This window comes from Cynoglossus semilaevis, chromosome 18, assembly GCF_000523025.1.
Source record: "Cynoglossus semilaevis isolate Cse_v1.0 chromosome 18, Cse_v1.0, whole genome shotgun sequence".
NCBI classification, from domain to species: domain Eukaryota; kingdom Metazoa; phylum Chordata; class Actinopteri; order Pleuronectiformes; family Cynoglossidae; genus Cynoglossus; species Cynoglossus semilaevis.
In genome coordinates, this window is record NC_024324.1 from 7364403 (window position 1) to 7378258 (window position 13856).

The 13856-nt window shown below is 41.3% G+C and overlaps 1 protein-coding gene and 1 long non-coding RNA gene across 5 annotated transcripts in view; both read right to left on the minus strand.

Moving 5' to 3' along the window:
- col16a1 (collagen, type XVI, alpha 1) overlaps positions 1-9488 on the minus strand; it is a 58950-nt gene extending 49462 nt beyond the window's left edge. For 2 of the 4 annotated variants that reach the window (XM_025065398.1, XM_008331423.3), the window contains exons 1-2: positions 9243-9488; positions 4135-4249 (exon numbers count right to left, since the gene is read on the minus strand). In XM_025065398.1, the coding sequence (XP_024921166.1) occupies positions 4135-4210 (76 nt within the window). In that variant the 5' untranslated portion in view covers positions 4211-4249; positions 9243-9488. Of the gene's footprint in view, positions 1-4134; positions 4250-7001; positions 7410-9242 lie in introns of those variants that run through there. The other 2 variants (XM_008331425.3, XM_008331424.3) reach the window with 2 other exon arrangements.
- Positions 9489-10233: 745 nt separating this feature from the next.
- LOC112488562 (uncharacterized) lies at positions 10234-11895 on the minus strand. Its single transcript, XR_003052780.1, has 3 exons — positions 11346-11895; positions 10430-10546; positions 10234-10323 (listed from the first exon to the last, which is right to left on the minus strand). It is a non-coding gene; the product is annotated as an uncharacterized LOC112488562 (long non-coding RNA).
- Between the last annotated feature and the right edge of the window lie 1961 nt (positions 11896-13856).

Sequence of the window (13856 nt, forward strand, 5' to 3'; positions counted from 1 at the left end):
GTGAAATTTACAGTGCATCCCCAGGTACATTTTATGAAAAATATAATTCTTTTGTGTTCTATAGGTCCCTGATACTAGAGATGTGCATTTTTGCAGTGCCTGCAGTTATGGGGTACTGCGAAAACCAGTCAGCGTAATATCTTCTTAAATGTAAACCATATAAAATATCACCAGACACCAGGGACAGCCTGCAGTGTGCAAAACACCCTACAGGTTGACTGTACTGCTGTAGAAAAGTGGTTCTCAAACTACGGTATGTGTACCTCCGGTGGTACTTTGATACATCTAGTTGTAATTTGTACTCAGAGAGACAGGGTAGGCATGAGCTGAAGTACAACAGTCAAAAGTTCTGGAGTTGGTGCAGTGTTAAAAGTTTGAGAACAACTGCTGTCGAAACCTTTTAACCTCTGAATCTGATCGTCCTTTTATTTCAGTCATTGCTTTTTCCTTTTACATTTGCGGTAATAACAGTACACAATAAACACCTCCTCCTCCAGCAGCAGCAGCAGCAGCATCATGATGTTACTCAGTCATCCTATTCCGTTTATTGCCTCACCACAGACACAGTGTAATTTAGAATGACACTTGGCTCTTAAATACAAAAGCAAGGAGGAAAGTAGAACCGTGCTTTCATACATTTAACCATTATGATTTCAACAGTGCTATAGTTAGCACAGCTAATTCTAGATGCGGTTTAAGGGTGAATCAGGACACGATTCCTGTGGGATGTAACAGGAGTAATCGCACATTATTACAACATGCAAATACTAGCATACTAGCAAATCGAGTGTCTTTTAGAGGAACATGTAAATGCAGTGGTGACAAAACAATTTACATCTCAAAATCAAACAACCATTCCAAGTCTATTTTACAACTATCTTAGGGTCCAGGGGTCCCAAACCTTTCCATGCCAAGGGCCAACAAACACCAAAAGCCTCTGGCTGCAGACAAACAGACAATGGTTCAGAATTTCTAAAGAGTCATCAACTTTTACAAGGCATTTTCTTGGTTATATTGACTATTCACTCACACCAAAGTTGCAGCTGTCACACAAGGTGCTTTCAGGTGTCATTGGAAACGTGATAATTCGACAATGCTAAAGGTAATATAGATATTTATACATATATTTTTTGCATTTTATTTACTTCTTTCCACCAATGTTCTGAGGGCCTAGCGCACCCTGGTGACCCCCACTGTCTCAGACTATTTACTGCCAGGAATAGGCAATACACTAAAACAAGGAGGAATTAACTTCTCCGCTTTGTGTCTCGCTTGCCCTCGCCATGAAAGAAGGGGGAACAGAGAACATTCCTGGATGTTTTCCAGCGATTAAACTGCTGTACAGAAACATGGAAAGACTTAAAATACCCTACTTTGGAGACAGATTGTCTCATTTTCCCCTCATAGGCTTCTGACAGACACACACACACACACACACACACACAGACGCTGACTGTGTTCATGTCATGAACAGTTACAAAGGACGTAAAAAAGCACTCTTCTCTTCAGAGATTCCAAGGTTTGACCTAATTCCTCTTTGTTGCAAACTCTGCACACAGACGTGGTCAGTGGGAGTTAGTTTGACCATCTGTTGAACGTGCACAGGCATCTAAAATAAACACCTACGCTGAATGCACCGGGGTTGAGATCGGACTTGACACTGCATTCTTTAATAACAAGCAAATGTTTCTGCAAGTAGGTCAGACCGAGCTTCCTTTTTTTTTCCTGTGGAAAGCAAAGGCAGAGGTAGGACAGGTTTGTTCATGAAGCAGTAACATTGGAGTGATTGAAGTTTAACTGTCTGACTGGAAATCATTCCTTATCAGTGATGCTGAAAACTTCCAAATAAGAGCAAAACACCATGTTCTGCCCTGATGGTGCCCACAGGACTTTCATATTGCACTCCAGCATTGAGATACAACATTCTGCAAATATAATGAGCAACAAGATTAAATATCCAAAGTTCAATGGGTGCATTTTTGCCAAACCAGATCTATAAAGAGAGTTTATAGAACTTTGTATTTTCTATCATTCTGAATAAAAAAAACATTGAAAAAACACAGAACCGACTGCTTCATTCCACGGCTCAATTGTGTGGCTAAAGTACAGGTTCGCAAATCATCCTTAGATACTTATTCTAAAAGTTAATTACATTTTAAGCAATGTTTGTGTGGTTACATCCACACTGAGATCTGAAGTTGTAATTTACTTGAATATTTCTCTATGCATCGTCCCAAAAATGTAATGTTTTTGTCCTGATACTACATGTAATATTAGACTTTGTTTAGCCTTTTATACTTCTGAGGAAATTAGCCCTCTGTTTTTGCAATTGGGATTTCATAATTACTGCCTGTTAGTCACTGAAGTGTGCATTCTCCAACCCTGGTATTAACAATGTGTAATGTAATAATAACAATAATAAAAGCATATATTATCCGTGGCTCGTGCAGAGAAACACACTATCAATGCAACGTAATCGAACCTTTTATTCCCACAGAGAAGAATGATTATTGCCCCACTGGCTAAAATGCTAGTATGGCTCTTTAAAAATAAAGGGCATATTTCAGCAGATTACCGCTTGCCGTTCTATATTTAATAAAACATGAAGTGATAACTGATGATGGGTCTGAAATATTTTGGACGGACCCTCTCACCTTTCATATGCTGATAAGTGTCTTCTTGCTGTAGCCCTTCACAAACAACTTAGTTTAGCTGTAGATGAAGGAAAGCAGGAAATCAAACGCACCAATACATAAATCCATGGTGTGGTCTGTAGTGCACTGACACTGACATCAGCAATGCTTTGCTAAAAGCAAGGCATTTCAGCCATTTCATTTGACTTATTTTTTAGTCTCCGGCAGATGCGCTGCAGAAGTGCAGCGTAATCATCCAGCTTGACTCCACTACACCAGTTTCACTTCAACCTGCTTTCCTGCTGTAATGTCAGCAAATTACCAGTAAGTACAGATTTGGATGAGTCGGAGAAATAGATACAGTGTGATGGAGCATGTGTGAGTGTGTGTGTTTCCTGTGTGAAAACACACACACACACACACACAAAAACAGTATTTTAGCCGCATTAGAGAAAACACTCTTTTCCACCCGCTGGGGCAGAAGACTCAGAAGACTCAGCCTCATCTGCAGAGCTTTGAAAAGGGGTCCCAGGAGAGACCCCCCCCCCCCCTTCTCTGACATCGCTCTCCCAACAATCTCAACGGCAGATTGTTGGGCCCTAATTGATATTGCACAGACCCTGGAGAACACACTGACGCTGGGACTGTGGGAGTAATGACAAAACAACAAAAAGGAGCAAAAGGAAGAAGAGCCCTTTAAGCTGCTGCCTCTCTATTTCCTGGACATCTGTTTTTCTAACACACATAGCCACAACCTGTATGCATTCTTTACCAAAACAACAACCAAAGGCGATGCCACCAGTCTGCAGACGGCCTCCTATACATTTCACATATGACTGGATAATTGATGTCTGTTGAAGAGGAACCCAACCACACACAGTAAACACACACGCCTTCTTGCCACAGCCTAGCCACACAGCCACCGGTGGCAACTGTGTAAACTGTAATTATGGTCTAATGTAACATTGGGCTGAACATACAGCTGAACACAGACATTCAGTTTAGTAAGTGATTTAAACAACTGCAATCTGTTGAAAAGGTCACATTAACCCAGTGGTTCTCAAAGGCCCCACATGCCCCAACAAAAATCTTGACACATTTCAAATATAATAAACAAACACAACATCATACAGTATTTTATAATGAATCAATAACATCAGATAGCACAAAGTTGAAAAAGAAGAAATAAAAATACAGTTGTGACAAAAGTGGGGCCTGCCCCACACTTTGAGAAACACTGCAGTAACTTTTAATTTAAAAAATGCAAAATGCATTTGTTTTCTTTTCTGTCAAAAAATATATATAAGTAAATATTTGCTTTAGATTAACTGTTTTTGGCAACATTTTATCCAATTGGTCGTGCTGAGGCAAATAGTGAGGTGAGCTCACAAACCTCAAAAAAAGCAACAATTATTAAACTTCAGCATACTGTGAACTTATTTTAAGCAAAATAACCTCACTGCTGCTGCTGACAACCACATTCTTCTGATCCTGAACTCACCTGGCTCAGGCACCGCCTCATCACATGTTCCGAAGCCGATCGCCAGCAGAGTCAGAGAGGAGAATAGAAGCCACATGGTTCCACTCCTCTGTGAAGACCTCACCTCAGACACCAGCTGACAGAGTAGCAAACAGAAAAAGAAAAAAAAAGTTAACAAACATCAAGTACTATTTGTACTCTGCCCGCATGATGCTCCACTCTTTACCCGAACAACAGCAGGAGATTGAACTTGATTGCTAATCAGACATTGATGTATATTTATCAGTCACTCATAGCTGTTAATTATGTGGCGTGAGATGGACTCTGTTAGCTGCATACAAATTAACCCTGGAATGGCCTTCGTTAGTGAGTGTAACTCTATAAGGTTTAATCACAGTCATCATGATCCATCTGCGTGGCGTTTGACTTGGATAATGCTCAGTGCACAGGACACTTTATTACACACGCACACAAACACACAAACAGCCAACATCTAGGAGAGATACCAAACAATACCTGCTGTTAAAATCTGCTGCAGAAACACTGCCTGCATATGAAAGTGAAGTGATTCACATGCAGACTTGTTAGTCTAGAGACAGACAGTGGGGGCAAAACACAAACACATCTGGGGATGATTCCATTAGAGCTACAGCTATGTTGCACCAGATGCTTCCACGTGGCCTAACAACAGGCGCACACATGCACACGCACACACTCTGTGTGTGTGTGCAAAGGGAGGGACGTTCAAACACAATCGAAAAGCTTGCCACATCAGAATAACTATTATATCCAGTCTCCACAGTACCTCAGCTTTACTGCAACCCCTTATTCATATACACAAACATAAGAATGCATCTGCGAACGCACCACCCACACCGACTTGCAAGAACTCATCCCACGTGACCTGGACTTGCCCCTCAGCATGTGTGAGGACCCCATAAGTCTGCAGTTATAGCATAGCCCCCCCTGGGCGAGCATACAGGCGAGCAGACTGCGTATCTGCACACACACCTGTCTCGTCTTTCAGGAGGAGCGATCCCTACGTTCCCCTGGGGGTTCACAATGTGGCGCTCCTTCCCAGTGGAGGACACGGTGTGAATACTACACTAAACCCGACTGCCTGCGGTGTGTTGTTCCAAAACAATGTGCTGAGGGAAATCATGGGCTTGGGATTGACTGGCAACAGAAGCGTGAGTCAGCAGCTTCCTTAAAAGTACTCACTAATGGTGTTGTTGCTTTTACTTGAAAAAATATCCTTTCATCCTCTCATCAGGTGTCTTTTTATGTATCACAGCCCAGTGATAACAGGCAAAAATGCAGAATTGTATTATCTGGAAAAAAAACCCAAAGAAATTTAATTTGCTTCCTATTATGACTTGCTGCAGACGTCTCACCTTCTTTTCTTTTCCTCTCCGTCCACAGCTAAGTGACCACCCAGCTGACTACAGCAGATAAAAACAAGACCATATTGGACACCGGACTTAACCAACGTTCTGGCAGTTAGCCTTCCAAAGCAGACCGATCAGGCCGCCCGGTTCAGTGCCAAAACAGGAAGGAAAACAATGATGGATTTGAATGTTTCACAGCACAGAAAGCCTGACAAAGGTGGTAACCCACATCATCCATGATAATATGCACTCCATTTTCTAGCGTGCTGCAGTTTGAGATAAAGCGCTCTTCCAAAAGTCATTCCTCTTCCCAGGTGTTTTTGCCTATTTCCTAGTTACATTTTCCACAGCGACTATTAGTTCCAGCCCTTTTACAGCGAGAATGCGGCAACAACATTGGCACTGATATTGTCCTGAATAATAGAGAACATTTCTGCTGAGGGATTTGCAATTTTTGTTGTTACCCATTTCATCATTATTGCCACTGCTTAGTGAACAACACCGACATAAGTGTGTGAGGAAAGAGACAATAACAAATTTGAATGGAACATGTCATTTCATTTGATAAAATAAATGCTTTTGAGCCACTGATAATTACATAGCATTCAACAGTGTTGACTCGACCCACAGTGTAGTGAGTTTTAGGTACAACCGAGCTGAGCTATACACACTGTAATGTTTGGTGGTTCCCTTTTCTTGCAGTCTTATCCAGCACAGAGATTGACTGACAGCTCACTCTACTCTACAATGTAACCCACATTCCATCTAAATATGATGTCTTTACTAGGCCAGGAAAACATCCTCAGTGGTCCACACCATCAACAAATACTCAGAGAGCTTCCTTTCATAGCAAATTCATCACTAACCTACATGTACTGGCATAATAAGTGAACAGGAAGATACAGTAGGCTGGCATTCTATTACAAACTTCCTGTCTCCATTGGTTTCTTGTTGCCCACAGTAGTCACACTGTGGTCAGTTAAACAAATTAACAGCTTTCCAGACAAACAAGCAGGCAAAATATCAAACATAAATGTTGTGCAACTTTAAACCCAAACCCATGTTGAATTTCTGTTAAATAAACACTGATTGCATTTGTTTGTTTTTTGCTTTTTATGCTGTTTTGCAATGAAGCATGACATTTGTTGTTGCAAGGCCACAAACCATCCACTGCTTGACCACCTTAGCATATCAAAATGACTAAAACAGTGCACCTAAAACAGTAATACCAGTGAAATGCAAAGCAAATGCTTACATTAACAGACAAACCACAGATACAGTACAAATTACAGTGATGTGATTGCTAAAAACAGACAGAACAATTCGACTAGTAGTGAAGTCTCAATGCAGTGTTTGAGCTAAAGCTGTGGTTCACAAACTTTTCTGCACCAGCCCTGTGAAGCCCCGCCCCATGTTCAGGTGTATCTTTAGCTCCTAATATTTTCAGTTTAGTATGTGTTTTATCGTGTTTCTATTTAATTCAGGTTATTCACTTTCTACCTGTTGCCTCCATGCCTGCTGTGTCTCTCTCCAGTGTGGCCAGCTAATTACCTCCACCTGTGTGGTTTTGCTTCCCTTCAGGAACCCCCCCTGGGTTGCCAGATTTTTTGCTCTGCTTTGCTAAATCAGCTTCTCAGTACTAAATGTTATTTTCCCAGTGATCTCCACGTGGTCATAACCCTTTTGTACTTCAGCCTTGCTTCGACCACTGTCTGATCTGCTGACTGTTATTTAGAGAACTTTTTACTTTTGATCATCTCCCACATTATTAAACACTGTTTACTCCCAGCCGTGTTTGAGTCCCTGAGCCCAGTCAGCCTCCTCATTTCACAGCTGTTACTTCAAAACTCTGAACTCTAATGAACTTTAAAAAACACACACTGTATTTCCACCCAGACTGACATCCACCTTGAGTCAATAAATTCAAACAAAAGTAATTTTTCCTACTCAGCTACTGATAAAGTATAAGTATAAAAAATATGGAAACTGAGTTTGTTTGCTTTGCCTTGCCCCCAATGGCAATACCTTTGTGCTATCTTTGAACAACCCCCCCCCCCCCCGAACCACTGGTCTAAAGAAAGATCACACATGCACTAAAAGGGGGACCAAATGGCCAGACATTGCATTTATACATATGGACATTTCAGACTGGCCAGCAGAGACTGAATGTTGACAAAACACACATCTGCATTCATTTTAGGCAGCTCCCTTAGCTACAAGCTAAAGAAACACTGCATAAAATAAAATAAATTATAATAAATAAATTTCAATTAAATTTGATTTATTAGGGCGTCAATTGTCCTGGGTGAGGGCGGCATTAAGACTATTACTAGGGCTATTTGTGAGAGAAATGACAGGAAAAACTCCAGCTAACATTTTTGTTGCACTGATGCACAGAAATTATGTGAAATGTATTCCACGGTGAAGATGTGAGCTAGTTGGCTGCGGGCTGTGCTATGCATAGTCATGTCAGTCTTCTGCAGGCAAATGACCTGCTGCTTTCCTTCAGCTTGGCTCTATATTACTGATAGCCCTGTACTCACTTCACAACTAAAGCAAAATAAAAACAAGCTTAAAGTCAAATGGAAGACATAACTTTCTTCAAGCGCACTGAGGACACAATTGGCTGCAGGCCCAACAACAGCCCGAGACTAGGAGCAAGAATGTACACATCACATCTGCAGATACACCAGAAACATTATGTTTATTTAAAGTCAGGGCTGCTGTTTCTTTTTGCACATTATGGCTAAAAGGAGAAAATGCTCCTGAAATGAGCAGTACGGGAGGATTGGTTTTATAAAAGTCATTTTTTGCAGCATTAACCTGTATTTAAATCTGTATGGAAGTGTGCAAAGCAAAGCAAAACAAAACAGATAAAGTACTGGTTCTTGTTTGTGGTGGAGGGGGAGAGAGAGTGCTGTGGACAGCATGCAAAAGCCAGCAAACATGAGATGGCTGAATAATGAGGAAAGCAGATGTGTCTATAGGGCCATCCAAACTTCCTCTTTAACACATTCCTCTCTGTCCTATGTAAAAAAAAAAGGATTATCCAGGTTGGTGGAAACTGATCTCAGACCTGTGTTACTCAGATGTGACTTCTGTTAATTATAATTATAAGGTATCAGTTATACCATAAAAAAGAAACTACAGCCCTGGAGGGGAGTGTGCGTCTGGTGTGTGGGACTGGGGTCATGGGGTGCGGGAGGGGGAAGGGGGTGAGGTTAGGACTTTTGCATGTCAATGGAATAAAATAAAAACCGCACTGAGTACAAGTAGAGACTCAACCACATTAGTGATACATTAAATCCTGGCCCAGGCTCAGGAAAATCAGCATCACTCCTGCCTAGAACTGCACCTATACTACAAAGGTACTTTAACTACTATAAATATACTCTCTTTTTTTCCTGTAATCTGACAGCATGTTAATAGAATATACATTTTACATTCACTATGTAACAACTCAAATGATGTCACATTACGTGAGTGTGTCAAACTTCATTTCCTTCATTACAACAATCATCCCAGCGGATCAGAGTTTGTGTTCAGTAATGAACTTGCAGCGACTTTTGCTTCATTCAGTGTTGAAATAATACATGTATTCCTCTAGATTCTATAGACGCCCGGAATTGAAATATAAACCTCCTGCAGAAACTTCCACCACTAAGTTTCAGTCCAGAAACTTCATGCACTCTTTCACTTTTATTCGTCTAACACCGACCACAGAAGTCCATAAAAACGTACCTTTAACTATTGACAACTCCACAAACATGCGTCCACATTAATCCGTGCAGAAGGTGTTTGTGTGTATCCAGACACTGAACAGGAGAATTTGTCCGGTGATAAGAACGCAATTAAAATCCAGTGTGCTCTTTCTCAGCCCTTTGACTTGTTTTTCTTCTCAACACTTCTTCCACGGTGGAAGAAAAGAAGAAGGAAAAAAAGTTTGTTGGAGATTGTCCGTGTCCAACTTTTCCCCTCCCCTCTCTCACTCCCTAACTCTCCCTCTCCCTCCCTCTCTTTTTCTCTCTCTCTACACAAGCCAATTCCCAAATGTCCCTCCTTCACCTACTCTTTGCTTTCTCTTGGTTCCTCTCTCCTTCTCAGTTTCTCATTACTTTTTTTGTCTCTATCTCCTCCATGTCTGTTTTCTCTCCCTATCTTTTCTGTATGACCCCCCCCCCTCCCCCCTCACCTCCTACCTCTGGGAGATCCCTCAGTGAAACCACCAGTGTTCAGAAAATAAACCCCAGCAGTTCTTTGTAATCTTTCCACGAAACTTATCTGGGTCCTTATCTCCTGCTCAACCACCATCACCTTCTGCCTCTGCTCTCACTTCTATATTGTTTTAAACTACAGTCTCCTGATAGGAGACTGGTAGGAGAGGACGCACAGTGGGGGAGCGGTTGGTGCTCCTGCTTTACGGCGTCCCAATCGAGCACCTTCGGCAAAAGATGATCTTCCAAGTTTATTTGTATGATTGACAAGTTTGTTCTTCACTCTATATTCACCATGGGTATTTGCCATTCGCCCCCTGATTGCTCCCCTCACCCCCTCCCCTCACCCCCTCTCACAGCCTCAACCTTGGAAAGGATTAAGCAGTAGAAGATGAATAAACAACCAAAGGTAGATGGCTTTGCACGAGCACTCCTACTACAAATTATTCCGGCCTTGCTGCATTATGAAGAAGAATTTACTCCATTAAAATTAATGAAGTAACTTATCATACTTACCTTGTGATTGAAGTCCAGGTCTGCAGCTTCCATATTGTTTGAGCACTGGCTTTTATTGCTTCTGATCCATAAAATGGCCCCGGCTGCAGTCCCTGACCGTTCAGAAATGTTTGTCTTAATGGCTGCATAAATTTCACCTTTATTGTCAGTAAGTAAATAGTTTAGCAGGGAAATAAATATCAATTTGATTTGATTTACGCAGGCTTGAGCCGCCGTGGGCTGCCGTGGGCCGCGGGGTCTTCACATCTCACATCACATGTCAGAACATCGGCTGAGTGGGTAATCTTTCACTCTCTCGTTGACCTGGACCCCCACCTGTTGGACAGACGAGAGAGGAGAATAATAAAAAGAAGACAGGTGCGACAACAACCCGCTACATCTCAACAAGGACGCTTCAAGTAAAAAAAGAAATGTAGGAAATGCCCACACGGTGTCAGTGACCTCTGCAGCTGTCCTGTCGACAACCTCCTAATTTCACGCCGATCTCTATGCGACCTCTGTGACCCCAGCCAATTTGCATGTGTACGTGTGTGTACGCGCCATATTTTACATAATACTTTATATGTAAATATTCACTTCTGACTACTCGCCAGCAAAATAGCATGGAATAAATTAGAGGACTAAAAGTAAAACAGTGTGAAGTGGAAGCTAATGCGATTTAAATTTTTGCTGTTTGGTAAAGGCTCACTGACATTTGACTTGTATTCACAAATGCAGACTTTAAATTTGAATAAAATGTGCATTTTACAATCCATTTTGTGCTGCAGCCTTTGAACTAGTAGTTTTTTGTCAGAGTGCACCAGTTCATTTTAAGCTTGTGATTGAGCTTTAGGTATAGAGAGATCCATGTATTTAGTGACAGATGACTTGAATTTACCACTCTTTCTCTGGGATCTACTCAGGATACCGACACCCTTTAGACTGTGTTTATCAGCTGAATATATTTTTAGATATGGATAGACAGATCGATAGATAGATACTGTGTAACTCTGTGGCTTCAGTGCTACAGGAGTGTACACTCTATACTGTATACACATGTTTATAAAAAGGCAGTCACTTCTATTGACATTACTGTAAGTAAATAAAGAAAAGGTCAGAACCTTTGACCATTTACCTTAAACCGGTTACTGTGGTGTTTCTGTTAGACAAAGGTGTAGACATGGTGAGGTTTAAAGGTGTTGTTGTAGATTTATCCTGCACAGAAGTAACCATGTTGCATTGAGTGTGTCATGAAGTTGAGAATTCCTGAAATCAAGTTTTTCTTCTTCAAGGGAAAATAAAACAGATGGAGCTTGATCAGAACCTGCTTCAGAGCTTTGATCATTTTAGGTTCGAATTAAAAATCAGACTTGGGTTCAGTAATTCGATCAAATAAAAGGCTGCAGAGCATCAGGCTGGAACCACCAGAGTTTCTTCATAGAGTCTGTGAGACTGCTGGGCTCTGGTGGAGCATGACAGCACCATGTTTCTGGTCAAAAACACAACTGATTCTTACACATGGACGCGTTTCCATTCAACCTGGACATTTTTCTGAACCACACAATCCACACATAGTTGCTTCTTTTTAAAGTACTTCTCTACTTGTTTACATTCTATATTTATTACTCTCTTATTGAACTGTTTCACCACTGTTTGTCATTTCTGTTAGGCCGTGTTTTTTCATGCGAGGACTGACAATAAAAATCCTTGAATTCTTGAATCAAAACATCGCTCTCCTTGACCAATGTGACCTTTTCCTGTTATTGTATTTGTCTGTTTTTTTTTTCCTTTTCAGTAGTGAATGTTATTCTTCAAATCTCATTAATTTGTGAGCTGATCTACCGAAGCACATTGACGCAACAGCTGTTTTTCTGGCCGTATGACTGTAAGAACATAGAAAGTGTTGTTTGTGAAATATGTTATTAATAAAAAAAGAGATATAAGAATGTATTTTTCAAACAATTCGTGACATGACACAACATGGACCAAGGCATTCATAGGACTCTGTAAAATGGGACCTCAAAAGTGTTTCTGTATATACTAAAAAGCACCAATACTGGCCTGTTAATCTGTGAGCACATAGAGAAGAGACACTAATCTGAACTTTTAAAAACACCATAAATTATTACTTAAAAAAACCCAAACAAATGCCACTGTGTCGTGTCCCAAATAAAACGCATGAAGAATCTGGCCTGTCTTCGACATAAGCTGTTTCGCTGACAGCTGGCGCTTGTGGAAAACTCGGGAGAAATTGCGACCCGGACTTGAATAGTTTATTAATTACACTTTGTAACAGATCATTAATTATCTGTACTATAAATAAAACATAAATAATTATTTTAGGAAGAAAGTTGTGGGTCACATTAGACCTGTGCTATGATTGGCCCGTGAGCTGAGCTGTATTCTTTTTAGCCTGACTGTTGGACAAATATTGATTCACGAATTCCGCTGTGAATATGTTAATGTACTATCTCTCAAGTTTGACAAATCAGGCGCCTCAAATGCATCATCAGGCACAAATGGAACGATAAACTTTACAGTCGCCGTCGGTGAAAATGTCAACGGCGTTTCCCACTGTACAAAAACGCGAATAACAATCACTCAACACGCCCCTTTAGAAGAAAAAACAGAACGTCTGCGTGCGAGTGTGTGAAAGCACTGACAAGAAAGATACATTATTTTGAGAGTCGCTCTATTATACATGAAAGGATGCTGTTCCAGTGGACTCCCTGGAGCTACGTGCGGGTAACAGATTTGTCTTCTCTTCCAGTTCTTCACAGCTCCTCTGTGCCAGCCAGGAAATCAGGCCACACAGTTTCATGCGACCACAGTCTCAATGAGAATTGATGTAAATGCTCCAGTTCACATGCGCACCAGCCATTCATATCCAAGCCTGGTGGAACTAAGTTGTAATGACAACCCGGAGAGATGCCATCATAAGTGCCTTATCGTATAAACAAATTGCATTCAGAGGAATTGATTGCTGTGAAGGATTTTTTACGCTAAACGCCATCATGAAATGCAGAATCTTGACGTGACAACACCGGGTCACATATCAGATCACCTTTGGGATTGTTGAACAAGGAGTCAAAGAAAGCCTCGAGCTCCAGAATTTGACCTGGTTAGAGGGGTCTAACTTTTACCAGTCATCTCTGGTGCATGCATAAACACTCACTGCATATGTGAGGGTGTGAATGGGATGGTGTAATCAATTATAATCACACATATTGTGCACAGTGGGTGGGTTTGGCTGTGTTCCAGTTCACAGCAGGGGAGCATCTATGAAAAGGAGGATCAATGAGCTAGTCAAGCGGCATCGTATGGTGGTCTGAATACATTCCATGATTTACGAGACGCGAGGCCTCGCTCTTACCAGCTTTATTCTGTCAGGAGCAGAACATTTTGCTTCACCCTCTGTTCGGCTACAGCTCGGCTCTTCCTGCCCTTATTATCTGCCCAGTGCTAGCAGAGCAACACTTCCTCCTCTCTGTTTGAACTCCGCTAGCTTCTCTACTTGAAATTAGGCTGAAAAGCTTGATAAGTACTTGCGGGGGGATACTACTATCTCAGTACTGTAGCTGAACTTGTTGTGAAAAGAAAAACAAAGCAGCCACATCACATGTAACTGGTGGACGGTGGCATCAAG